General features: G+C 27.7%; 1 protein-coding gene and 1 long non-coding RNA gene across 4 annotated transcripts; both read left to right on the plus strand.

The window, feature by feature from the left end:
* Positions 1 to 3732: 3732 nt before the first annotated feature.
* Positions 3733 to 5961, plus strand: LOC112693562. The gene is made up of 4 exons (XM_025568683.1): positions 3733 to 3863; positions 4353 to 4544; positions 5547 to 5759; positions 5834 to 5961. Exons 1-4 carry the CDS (start codon positions 3813 to 3815, stop codon positions 5882 to 5884), a joined length of 507 nt encoding a protein of 168 aa, XP_025424468.1. The 5' UTR covers positions 3733 to 3812; the 3' UTR covers positions 5885 to 5961.
* Positions 5962 to 6979: 1018 nt separating this feature from the next.
* Positions 6980 to 13408, plus strand: LOC112693588. 3 transcript variants are annotated; one of them, XR_003149494.1, is made up of 6 exons: positions 6980 to 8205; positions 8283 to 8431; positions 8732 to 8962; positions 9027 to 9436; positions 10133 to 10452; positions 10516 to 13408. It is a non-coding gene; the product is annotated as an uncharacterized LOC112693588 (long non-coding RNA). The 3 variants fall into 3 exon arrangements; XR_003149495.1 differs by having other exon boundaries at positions 8283 to 8426; positions 10133 to 13408; XR_003149493.1 differs by having other exon boundaries at positions 10133 to 13407.
* Positions 13409 to 14129: the final 721 nt, after the last annotated feature.

A 14129-nucleotide genomic window follows, 5' to 3' on the forward strand; every position in this document is an offset into this window, starting at 1 on the left:
ATTATTTCCTTTATCTTTCACCTTTATAGATATTCAGTAAAGTATTTCAGTATTAGCATTGTATAACAGATTTTTCAACGCATTAAAACAATATGTTACGATGTTATGAAAAAACTTTGACCAAATAGACATATCCAGATAGCTCATCTAGGAGAGAACAAATAATTATAAACAGATCTAGAATAAACCATTATCATATCACTCACTCATATCGAATCACCAAGGAGCTCTTTCCATCGTATGACATGTATATCCCCACTAATAATGGTACACATCATTATAGACTACCTTAAATACGCAACCGCGCGTACTCTTCTCAATAGTTCAAGGTCACTCGAAAAAGCCCACAATCAACAGAACTCTGCTAACATTTTTAAATTATTCCAACAAATAGATTTAGATAAAAAACTAAATATTACAATGTTTTTTACATTTTATCATCATAAAAAAATAATATCAATTTCATATTTTATATTGTAAAAATCCATAGTAAATGTACCTCTAGGGTAATATTCTCTATAATTGAAGCCTTTATATCAATAAAAAAAATATAAAAAATATATTACGATTATAAATACAGAAGCAAAAAATCTTACTTCTTTTATCTGCGTTTAATGTCCAATGCATGCATTTAATCCACAAATAATATTATCTTAATGTGAAAAACGGGTACATCATAATTTTATTATGTTTATAAAATAAGAAAGAAATTATTTTTATGAGAAATATATATTTTTCTTAATTTATAGAATTTATTATTGTACTCATTATCTAAGACCTTTTAAAATAATTGAATAATACATCAGCATTATTTTTATTATTTATATGAAGTAAATAAAGATAAAATAATAATAAATACATATCTGTAAAATTTTTTCTAAATGTTTTTATAATTCGTTTAAAAATGTGTTACTATTCAATATTTCATACATTTTTCAATATTTTAGGTCAACATAAAAAAGCGTTAGAATATTGTTATATTATGTTAATGTTATTATTTATTTTACTTCAATATATTGTGTACATAATTTTATAATTGTACACAATATTTATGAAACTACCTAGTTACGAAATAAGTAAATACTGATATGAATTTAGTTTTTTTTGATTTTTTATAGAATAGTAGAAGTTTTAATATTTTATGATTCAGAGTATTTTGGTTCAAGTTTAGAATTTTAATATTTTTGATTTGCCGAGTTTAAAATTTGTATTTAAGTTTAATTAATTTCAATTTTCAATACGCTGATCAAACTACCCAACTTAATTCAAACTTATTTTGATGTCTGAGTCAAATATTGACATTTTTGCACACTTTCTATACATACGAGTGTTCTGAAAAAAATATTGTATATGTTTTAAATATTTGAAATGTTCTTAATTTAATTTTACTTTTTGTACCTTATTAAAATATAATTACTCTTAAATAACCTTGAGTCAAAAATATAAAATTTAACAACAAAGAATAATAATTTTTTTTTACTATCGTATCAAAACTATATTTATATAAATAACGATAATTATGAAAAAATAATAAATGTTGAATAAAATATTCAACATAAGAAAATTACATAACCATGTGTTTTTTTTTCTTTGTTATTTCCTTAAGTTGAAATTCATAATGATTTACGTATTATTTGTATTATTACAGTAATACTAATGCAATAGTTTCGATTTGTTCTGATTTTACAATATTTCGATAGCTCAGTAGACCCGGTGATCGGACCACTATTGCCATTGAGTCCTTTCATTCACATTTTAAAAACGATTTTTATGTGGCACATCTCAATATTCAACATTTTTTAAATGTTTATTGGGGGTTCAATTCAAAGTATATATTGAAATGAGAAGTATAAGAACGATAAAAGCAAGAAAACGAACTTTGATTCGTAAAAAATATATTTTTAATGAAATTCAAAATATGAAGAAGCAAAAAAGAATAATTTTGAATTTGTAAAATCGGTATCATATTATTTAAAGAAATAATTTTTATGTACATCTCAGAAAAAAAGTATTTATAATAATTACTATTATTCCACTAATTTTATTGACTTTTTATATTATATTAAATTTGTGAATCCTGAAAATGGTATTATTAAAAAAAAATTATTGTATTTTATGCACTATAAAAATAATTATTAGTTAATAAACGTTGTATATTCGATATTCTTATATTTTATACTGTACATTTATGGTCTAATCTCCGGGTAGTAAAATATAAACAAATATTTTATACGAATCAGGTAGATAAAATGTGGCCTAATTACCTACCGTCCTAAATATCGTAGTACTATGTAACTACAAATCATTTAAGTCATCAAATATATAATTATTCTTTTTTTTTGTATAATTAGTGTTCTAACTGTTTTAGTTTAAAGCTTGTAGAAAATTGATATTTTTCTCAATTCAAATTTAAAATTATTACATTTTTAATTGATTAATGAGTAATATTTTATAGATCATATACATATGGAAAAAACTCTGCGATTAAAAGATTCAAAAGTAGCAACGGTATAAAAAGTGTGCAATATGTATAAATATTATATATCGTACAAGTGTTTAACGAGAATTTATTAATAAAATAAAAACAATAACTTAATCTAATGATATTTAGTAATGATCGCTTTAAGCATCTTGTTTATCAATAGAACTCAATGCCAAGGGATCAATTAAATATTTTACTAACAAAATAACGAGATTATTGAACAAATTATAAAGAAACTAATTACAAATTGCACCAATGACACGTGAAACGTATATGAATGATAAAAAAACAGTACAAAACCATATCACAAACTAAAAATAACAAGGTAGAAATTATAAACTATTAAATATTATACGTTTAAACAATGATTGCAATTATATTACAAACATTTGTTCATGAAATACAACAAGCGATAACAGGTCAAATTATTCCTGAAATAAATTTCATCAGCGAAAATAATTTAACTCTAATACTGCACAATATACTCGTATTATAAAGATCAAGACACGTTTTTTTGTTTTTTAGTTTTACACGTTAAAAATTAAAGAAAATACATATTACTTAATAATTTATAAAATATACGTTTTTCGAAATTTCACAAAACTAGTACCATAATAGCCTATTTATAGCACCGTATTAAAATTGAATTCAAATCACTTTTGTATATAATAAGTGTTTTTATTTTAAATATATTTAATTTATTCAATTTCGATAAAGTCAAATTTGAAAGAAAAAGCCGTGTTACGATAATCAATAAGTGGTAAACCTTTTTATAAAACTTTGTATCTATATAGATTTTTCTAAATCTCACAACATATCTATAATCCGAATAAGAAATTATTTCGTGAATTTAGTTTTCAAACGTCCAAGGTTTGAATTTAAAAATATCATTCATGTTATAATATAAAATTATTTATTGTACAATAAAACAATATTAACTCCAAAGTTCATTGTTAACAATCTGGAAATGCCGAGAAAACGAGCGAATTTCATAATTACTTGTTAAAATGTTTACGCAAACGAAACGCGTATCAAACCCGGTAGCGAACAATAAACAACTGAATCCTTTGCAATTCATAAACATAATCTAAATATGGAAAAAAAATAACCCGATATCATCACAATCATGTTTCTGACGAAAACAATCAATGCAACCGGACAACAAAGTGATGCATTTTTACTGTCGATAAGATCCAATCGCCATATACAAGTAGTAAGAGGGGTGAAGTAACGTAAAAACTGGACGGTAAATCAATACATTTTCAGTCGATAAATTATCAATTAGTGTAGTGGTTAACCATAATTATATTACTCAACCGATTCTGCCAAAATGAAGTTGTCGTTTTTCTTTTTGTTTGTATCATCAACGTTAGTTGCCCAGGAAAGTATTATTTCACATTATTATAAAGTTCAACGAGCGAATTCACACAGTGTCCATTAAAAAAACGCTGTTTTCTAGACTGTTCACATATTTTCAGTTATCGTGACTGTTTTGTGAAATATTTGATTAATATTTTAACGCATTGTGAACGTTTTTGGTTAGTTTTTGAGAAAAATCAGGCCAGTATTTCGGATGTAACGTGTTGATTTTGCTTACAAAATATGCGCTTTTTACATTTTAGGAGAAACTTCACTATATAAATGAGTAGTAAATTACAATTATACGCGTAATTCCAGCGCAAAATGTTGTAAAAAGCTCATTTTGTGTTCTTACCGAATAATTTTCGTATCGCTGAAAATACGGGGCCACAGCTATATGACGCAAACGAATATTATTTCTACACAAACGTTTAGGGAAAATAAAATTGAACTTTGTTTACTGCACGTGTTGAGATCATTACAATAATACGTACGTGTTTTTTGTGTACAGATATCTTCTCATGAAGTCTCCGAATTCGAGCACGTGAGTAAAAACATAATCCATTCCGTATACCACCTGCTAGAATTACCCGCCTTAGAACTGGACAATACGGTGCCTGGAAAATCGTTGAAAAATAATATAAAAATGCTTTTGCTAGGATTTTCAATTGATGGACAGTGGTTCGGGAAGGAAATGAATAAGGTGACGATACAAAAATAACTATCTATTTCATGGTACTATTATAATCTTTAAAAGACCAAGTATTATTGATATATGTAAAAAAAAAAAACATTTTCGGGCTGTGAGCATACCGATATGAGTATTGGTTTATATCACTATATTGATAAAACGCAAGTTTTCGTCAACTTTTACTTTAGTATACTATTTTATTTTAATTTTTTTTTATTGAAAATGATCTCAATTTTTGGTAGATAAAATCCAAGACTAACACACACTGTTTATTGAAAAATATTGTTAGCATACAGAAAATAAAATTATTGAAATAAATGTCAATGGAAACCTGGTTATAATAAAATTTAGACCGTTTTGCAAGAGCCGATGACGTGATAGTATTCAAAATCGTATTTCCAATACAACAGTTGTGGGTTTAAAACTGAAGTGTGAACAAAACATGATGCAAGCTTACATTATTTTCTACTATTTTTTTGAAATAAAAAATGAAGAGGTTTAAATTTATATCAGGGCTTAGGGAGTATTAAAACTATCGAAAAATGAAAGTAGAAAATAAAAATACTTACACAATTTTTAAGTCATAAATACAATTTTTTACACTCCATTTAAATTATATTTTGCAGTATTAATAAAAATAATAACTGTATATGTTATCTGTTTTCGTCGTTTTGTAAATATAAAGTTATGCTTTGAAATGTAATGTAATACTTTTTTTTTTCAAGCAATTACTTTTTATATACACAAAATAAAATACAGTTTTATGTTTTATTCAATTCTGTCTTTATTAAGAGTTTTTATTATTTAATAAACTCTAGTGTATATAGATACGATTAATTACATTGTTTCTTTAGTTACATATAAATTTAGAAATAAAAAAAAAATAAAAATAAAAAATTTATTTTGATCATAAATAAACTGTAAATGACTAAATAGATATGTACACCATTTATTAGACAAATATTTTACTGAAGGACTTATGGACTAAATTGATTTCGTTTTACGTTGTTTTAGTTCTTAAATAATTTGTTGACACCGGAAATGAAAACAATCAAAGAAAGTGTATTAGAAAATCTGTCATCTCTGTCACCAGTAAAAAGCCCGGCAAAAGCTATGATGATATCCAGGGATTTGTTAAATGATTCGTTTTATAAATTGCCCGAAGATATACAGTTTAAGGTATTAAGTATAGGACATGATATTGATGAACTATTAAGACAATTGAAGGTAAGATTAAATACATTTATCTTTTATGAATTAATTTTATATTGTATGACGTATTTATTTGCTTATTGTTATAGGATAAATATGTTGACTATCGTGAACTAAAGAAAGAACACAAAACTACGTAATAATAGTCAATAAGCAAATATACAATATTATAAACCTTTAGTTAGAATAAAAGATATGTGAGTGGAAAAAGAACATATTTCATGTTTTATTATACTGATTAAAAATTCCAATCTTATTAGAGTCATAGGTTAGGTTATTAAAAGTATTTTTTCTTGCTACATAATATTAGTACAATTAAATAGAAAATGTCTAATACATTTTGATGATATTGGTTTGTCACACAAATTCATTTTTTCCTATGAATAATTAAAATAATTATATTAATTTTGCAAATATTGAAAAAAAAATTATATTAAAATTTGCAAAAATTAGAAAACTGTCAATTAAACATTTCAATAGTTATCAGCACATTAATTATTGAATAACATATCGATCTTCTTTTGGTTTTTAAATCAATTGGTTTTATAAAGAAATTCTATTGAAAACGAAACCTCAATTTAATATTTTTTTTACAAAAATTAGGTAACCAAAATATTGCTAATAAACAAAAAATGAAAATGATAATTTTTCTTTAAAATCTTCGCTTTTTAAATTCAATACTTTTAATTTTCTTATTATATAAAACTAAACATAAATATTATTAATAATGATAGTTTAAGAAATACAATTTACTTTCATATTGTACAAAATGCATAAGTCGCAGTTTTGAATAATGTACACAAAATAAAATTTCACGTTAGATAGTTTAACAATTTTCTTTAATTAAAACTTGTTATTAGGTAACGTAAAAATTAAAACCACGTTTAACCGGTTATTTTTTAAAAAGAAAACAAGCACTAATCCAAACGAATCATTTGAAGGTCTATTAAAATATTGGAAGTATTATTCAAACTTTGATCGTTGTGGTTCCTCTGAAAAGACGGAACGATAAGTAGAAAACAAAACCGATTGTTATTGAGTAATTCTTATGCCGTGCATTAAATTATACTTTGGCAATGTCCTGCAACGACCCTACTGTATTATAAGCAGTGCTTGATTTGTCAAAATTAAAGAAGGGAGAGTCTGTTTGCTTAAAAAAAAATTGTGCCCCCAAAACTTGTTAAGCGTTATAATTATAACGTATTAATAGTAGGGGGACGCTAAAATTTTTAAAAATTAGAAGGGGCACTCCGTCCCCCTCAAGTCGAGCACTGGTTATCAGCCCGCATAGGGTCTGCCAACCCCAACCGTAATGAATGTAATGACGAAGTAAGGAATGAAAAAATAGTTTTTCAAAACGCTCGTAGCGAGTTAGCACTCGCATAGGTAACGGATTATTTGATCTAATCCGATAGTTATTACTTGTCGGGTACTAACGTAAGTTGTGACGCAGCTACTCGTCACCGAAAGACATAATTTCGTCTAAGTTATTTGTAAGCAATTTATATAGTATTTGAAAAAAAACACCTTGCACTTAGTGTATGTGTCGCGCCCGATGCACATTATTCGGAAAGTAACGCGTAACTAGGATTTTGTCATTATCCAACCTGTATACCACAACATACGTATTATCGTAGCATGCGTTCATCGACGTACCGTAAATCGTATACCCTTCGGTCGTAAAACCGATAATTCGGGTAAACGACATAAGGGGTACTCTGCACTCTGCAGAAAAACAATATCCACTCGCAAAACGAACGCGAAATTAATTGCTCTACGTGGTACTATCCTTTATTTGACAAAAGTTCGGCACGATGAAAAAATAATGGTAAAATGATATTGCCGTCCAAATGTGTTTGGATGTTCTCCGAGGTGATTCTCTTTGTAATGTTCTCGTCGTATAAGGAGACCTAAGGGTATTTTTGTATTCGACCGAATTCAAACCAAGTATTTTATATCGTTTGATCGGCTCTCGTTTAATATCATGAAATTAAATCGAACAGCAAATACTCTACACGAAACGAATGTAACATTTATTTTTCATGAATCATTACGCGTTATCGGAGACGTCTAATCTTAATACAACCCAAAGTTCATTCTTAATATTTACCGATTGTACACGGACCCCGTGAACTTCATTCCCATTGCAATACCGTTATTGATTCCGACTGTATATTCTATAGGTTGTTTAATACTGTATGGTTTTAGTGATTAGCTCGTTTGAAAATAATAAACGTATAGTTTCGTTTTTCGTATACTCATATACATTTATATGTGTGTCGGTTTAAATGTTGTCCATACCATTTTTGAAACAGAATCAGTGTTTTAAAATTTTCTTGGAAAATATTTTGTTGTGTGCGACGTCAGTAGGTAAGCGAACCACGCCAACGCTAGGACGAAATAAGTGAGATGAACTTAAGTGGGTTTACGTTTACCGTGTCTTTATTTTATTTTCAATTAGGTAAATATGCGAACATGATTGATAAAATGTTCCTTATTCTTATTATGCCTTAATGAGTATGATTTTTTCTTTTCCAGCCAACGTTTGGACAGACGAGAGAATAATTTCTACAAATTCAACTCTAGAAAATATATATTTCAAAATATTTAAAACTAGCCGTGATTTAATTGGCAATACTATAACAGAACCAATATTAGAAGAAAATAAAAAAGTAATGATAGGTAATGTAAGTAATGTTGTTGAATTATTATGTATTATAATTTATGTGTATGTATGTGCAAAATATTTATCGTTCGATTATAATTATTTACTTTGATCCTAAGACTAAAATTGTAATTCATCGAATTTTATAACTAATATCAGTTAAATTTTATGATAAATATAAAAAACGACAAAACCAATGCAGGCATGTTATAATAATTCATAATTAATACATTTTTGTAATACTTTTGTATACCCATATTGAACTGATTTAAATTTTATGTATTATAAAAAACGAAATTATTATGTAGATGTTAAATTTCAGAGTTTGAACGATAGTAAAAAAAATGTTCGCTATTACGAGAGTTTGTCTACCCGCGAAAAAGAAATTTTTGAGTCAAAAATAGGCGTATTACTCGAAATGTATTCGAAATTGAAAGACTTAATGTTTCACGACGTAAGGAGTTTTTTCAACTTTCTGCGTGGCAAATGGTCATACTACTCTTTAGATAGATTGCTCAGAGTAAACATAGACACGTTCAGAGACGCAAAATATGTAAAATGTACATTATAAATATTTGAATATTATTTCTATTAAAACTGTTTATTTTTCAATATAGAAAATCTTTGATGTTGTTCAACAAACTAACTCTTAATTCATGAACTGGAGAAGGAACAATTAAACGTGATATAAATGCAGTACGACACGAATAAATAATTGGTATTATACCGGATTAAAAAAAAAAAATACTAACATTTCATTATTATTATAAACTCAGGGTATAAAAATCTGGCAATTAGTATTTACATTCATCCATCAGTTAATTAATGTTTGTAAGTTAACAATTTTCTTATAGTATATCACCATTAATCAAGCTAAAAGTGGATTGTTTTTTTCAGTAATTTTACCATTATTTATGTATGAATATAAATATTTTTTCGACCGTTTTTCAATAAATCTTTTCTTTTTTCGAAGCTTCAGTTGACAACAAAATTATCATTGTTGAATTACTAATACTACAACACAGTTGTAAGTACAATTAAATTACTTATTGTATATTTCCAGATGATAGAATTTGATTAATTATTCATACTGTATATTTAAGTAAAAAATAACAAATTAATTCATAAAAAACTAAAAAAGAAAATTTCACTAATAAGAAATTTTAATTAGGTTTCAGGGAATAAATTTATTTCTATTAATCATTGATATTATAAACGTGTATAACACATAATATAGTACATGCATTTGGGTAAATATTTATAGTATGTATTTATTATTGTTTAAAATTAAAATAGATATATAAATATACATTATAATATATTTACAATCTATAACATGGTAAATATTAGTGTTTTTTCGCTTAATGTTGGAAGGACATTATTTTTTCTATTTTATTTAAATAAATTACGTTTGTGAATAGTTATCGAATTGGCACACATTGTACTTGCTTATTTCAATAACTGCATTGATAGAAGGGTACACAGACATCCGCACGAAAATCAAAAGGTGCCAAATATATGTTTATTATAATATTTTTATACTATTAAAAAACTAAGTGACTAATTATAACTGGAAAGCCTTGTGCATACTAATATATACTTCGATTAACTGATTTAAATGATAAGATGCATGAAACTTGAAATCGTATAGAAAATGCATGAATATAAATAAATTCCACTTTTACGTAGTTGTTATTTTTATTGATTATTAATATTATTTTAGTGACTACGAATACGGTATTTAAGCGTAATGTTTCTGTGATTTGCCCGATGGTGTGTGTGCTTTGGAACAGCTGTGGTAAATACAACGGAACCGACTTCTGCGATATTACTTTCTGGGCGTGAGAAAGACGGCGTCAGGAGGAGAAGCAGGAGGGAGAAGAAAAACCACGCGTGTTTCGTATGATAGTACTATAGAAGGAAAAATGACTGATTAATGTGCGCTATTTGGCGGTTATCTCGGGGGTTCCACTTTGAAAAAGAGCTGATCTGTTTAAGATTTCCAAAGCTTACGGAAATATACATATAAGCCCTGTGAACTTTGTGCGTTCCTTTTCGCCACAACAGCAGCGATGGTGGTAATTAAAACTTATTTTCATAATACAGATTCTATTAAATGATAACGGTGGTAGACGGACGAAATGTTTTCCGAACTCTTTTTCGACAAAAGACCTTTTGTCGATCTTTTGAGCGGGGTGCGCCCGATTACGGAACTAAAAAGCAGCAGCAGCAGAAGCAGTGCCGATGTAGGCTTGTCGCTGGGCGAATATCGTCATTTCTTCGGACGAAACCCCCAGAGGCCCGTGCACCACCACCGCAGAACCGCATCAAAGCGACGGAGACATGGAAATTAATTTTCAAAATTCAAAAAGTTTCCATAGAGACCCGGCGATTTGTTAGAGCTGCAGGATTTTAATTGTTGAGGGACAAAAACACGCGGATCGAAAATGTCTTTCCGTAGTGAATTCCCCTCGAGATCAAGAAATAACCGGTGAGAAACCACATCAGTCAACCGTGCACAAGACTTTGCGTATACGAATTCTACTATAAATCCACTTAAATGTTTGAATTCAAAAATAGACGTATACGCGCGCACTGGCAATCATATATACAAATACACACACACACACACACACATACACATACGTTACATTAACATAAATCGATATAAGACCGTTCAGTCGTACACAATATCAACTCAACAACTGTCGTCTGTATATATGTTTTAAAGATATTCACGAAATGCTCTTTTCACCATCGTGAATAATACGACGACAAATTCGATGGTGCGAAAGGAAAAACACTCTCTGCCCCGGCACATCCATTATTGCCTATGTTCATTGAAAATCCGGAATTTAAAATAAATCAACATATTATATATGTATAATATATGTATATATATATATATATATATTACACCCGTGGTGGGTATAATATTGAATAAATGGATTATCCTTTACATTTTTTACTAAGCGCGGAAGACACGTACCTATCTGCATACTATATTATCATACACTAATATTCTATACTCCGAAAGCGAATGGGGGGAGGGAGGCAATACCTATAACGTATTTTTATTATGTTAATATTTTATTGAAATAAGTGATACGCAATTCGGAGCAACAATGTTGTCGAACCGACACGAAATGAAATTTTTGTTTTCAATTCGTATTTAATATGAATAAAATAAAGTGTCGAGCACAAAATTAATATTTTAAAAATTATAAATTCATGCTGAATTTAACATAATTCATAACTAATTTTGAATTTTCCTTCTTATGTTTTCTAAGGAAATCGAAAAACGATAGTTTTAAAGATTTTTTTCGATTCGATTTCGGTCCAATAAGATATCTGATACTCATAAGACTTTTAGTACAGTGTTACTTCCCAATATCTGATTAGAGGCTAAAAAACGTAATTGAAGAATAATAAGTACTTCAAATTCAACCATTATTCATGATGATTGATGAAACGAAAAAAAATAATAACTTTAAATTAGCATTTGTATGAATATATTGGTAATGTTCTTCGAGAAAATTATTTATTTATACACATCACAAAGAAAAAATAGTTCAGCCACTTCAATATCCGATTAATTATTGATACTTAAGTAGTAACGAAACGAACATACCTATAACAAATTTCTCACAATCGACATGTTTAATAAAGTACAAAAAGTTTAATTTTTTGATAAAAAAATTACCTTTTTTTTTTCTACGATAAACTTTATATGCTTTCATCGTTTTCATAAGGCCTTACCCGTGCAGCACGAAACAATACCGAATCGAAACGGAAGTTTATTCGGTACACATTAATAACATTCGAAACAGTATTGTTTTATGTGTAAATAATACGATACAACTCACACGCACATACGATGTATATTGGTAGGTTTACTTGAATTGTACTGTGGACTATAAAATCTTCCTTAGTTAAACAAATACAATATAAACACCGAATTTTATTTGCAAAACGAGCGTGTAGATAAAACAACGGTCCAATAAAATATAAGATTTTTGTAAACGCAGTATGATAATAAACAATAATGTTATAAATTTACGGGTTCTCGTTTTGCATACTTAAGCGACTGGGTGCATTAAAAACTCGAAATTATTTTTACGCAACGCACGTATGTTTAAGTTATTTTTCAATTATTTCAATTACACTACTGTTTACTGTATGGACGAAATAATATATTTTTCAAATTCACGGTCAACTTTCAATCCAATCCAATAGTTTATCCGCATGAGAAACCGTTTAAACCGCTATTAAAAATCGCACAATATTTCTACACGAGATTTAAATTTTCTGTCTAATGTCTAAGAGATATCGTGTGTGCTTTAATTGAATTATTTGAACAATACTTGGTACAAAACTTACATTATAATAAAGTTTGTTCTGTATAACCGTATTGGTGGTTATCACTATTAAGTTTAGTTAAACACGGATCACTCTAAGTTCTGAGTTTAATTTATACATTAACAATTTTAATATTGTTTATCTATTTTTATTATAGTAGGTACTGTATATTATATTAGCCTTCTTTATTAGCTTGTGGTATTTGGTCTAAATCATAGTTCATACGTATCGGTGGTAGTTGGGAGTGCAGGTGAGCTTGTGCAACGATTTCATATATGAATGAAAAACTGTCATCAGATGGTACACAATATTTTATGGATGGGATTCGGTATCAGCACATGTTAGCTGAGGTGAATGTTCTAACCACGCTATTAGTCGGTGCCTTGTTTTGTTCAGGACCACGAAGCCGCAAGATTTCCGAGAAGAAAATTATTAATATGACATATTTATATAATTAAAATGCTATTTAAATAACTATCGTATTTTGTACAATTGGCGTGAGTGATCTATTTGGTATAAACTAAACGTCTATCGATGACATCTCAAGTAATCAAATAAAATACTTCAAAGTATAATATTTATGTTGCTGTATTGATTCATATAAATTTGAAATAATGTACAATAACAAGTTCTATAGTTACAATAGTTACGGTTTTTGGAAAAATATTAAATCTTAAATGATTAATATATTGAAAAAAAAGGGCATGTAATTTTTATTATTATTTGTTATTTCGTTTTGATCAGTATTAAATTTTGTAATTACATTTTAATATATAATATTATCTTATAAATGTATTAACATTATTAAAATACAAATGTAGTATTTAAAGATTTTTATATGGATATATGAGAAAATGCATCTCAAAACCGGGTAATTTTAAGGTAGTGGTAGCAATCAAAATACATTTTCTAATCGATATGTTTGGATCCACCACTTTTCTTAGTGCAAAATATAATTTTCTTACGAGTTAACTTTGGGCATAGACTAATATCAAAATATCTAGTTTCACCCGGTGTGTGTATTAGTACCAAAATCAAATTTATGACTAGTCCTTCGAATACAAGTTATCGTGATTTTTGCAATACAGGTGCTTTCAAATAAAAATAAAGAAGATGCTATAAAAAAAAAACTTGTAGAAGAGAATAAAGTTATTTTTTTTTGAACTATCGGAGTTTGACGCCTTAAGACTGAACGTCATTTATTTAACTAATTTTTTAATGAATTGAAAATATGCTATTATTTCAGAAGTAGAATGAAGATTTTCCAACTTGTGGGCCATATTTATATAAAATCAACAAATTTTAATTGAATACTATAAGTTATCGTTTAAAATATTCTACGTGCAACTCGATTTTTTATC

Source organism: Sipha flava, unplaced genomic scaffold, assembly GCF_003268045.1.
Source record: "Sipha flava isolate LNK unplaced genomic scaffold, YSA_version1 88_pilon_pilon, whole genome shotgun sequence".
NCBI classification, from domain to species: domain Eukaryota; kingdom Metazoa; phylum Arthropoda; class Insecta; order Hemiptera; family Aphididae; genus Sipha; species Sipha flava.

Excerpts from the sequence above, each read along its gene's own strand:
- LOC112693562 (XM_025568683.1), top strand. The coding sequence starts at position 3,813 with ATGAAGTTGTCGTTTTTCTTTTTGTTTGTATCATCAACGTTAGTTGCC. Across the intron at positions 4,545-5,546 it reads TCGGGAAGGAAATGAATAAG|TTCTTAAATAATTTGTTGAC; the intron begins GTGACGATACAA and ends ACGTTGTTTTAG. Across the intron at positions 5,760-5,833 it reads AACTATTAAGACAATTGAAG|GATAAATATGTTGACTATCG; the intron begins GTAAGATTAAAT and ends TTATTGTTATAG.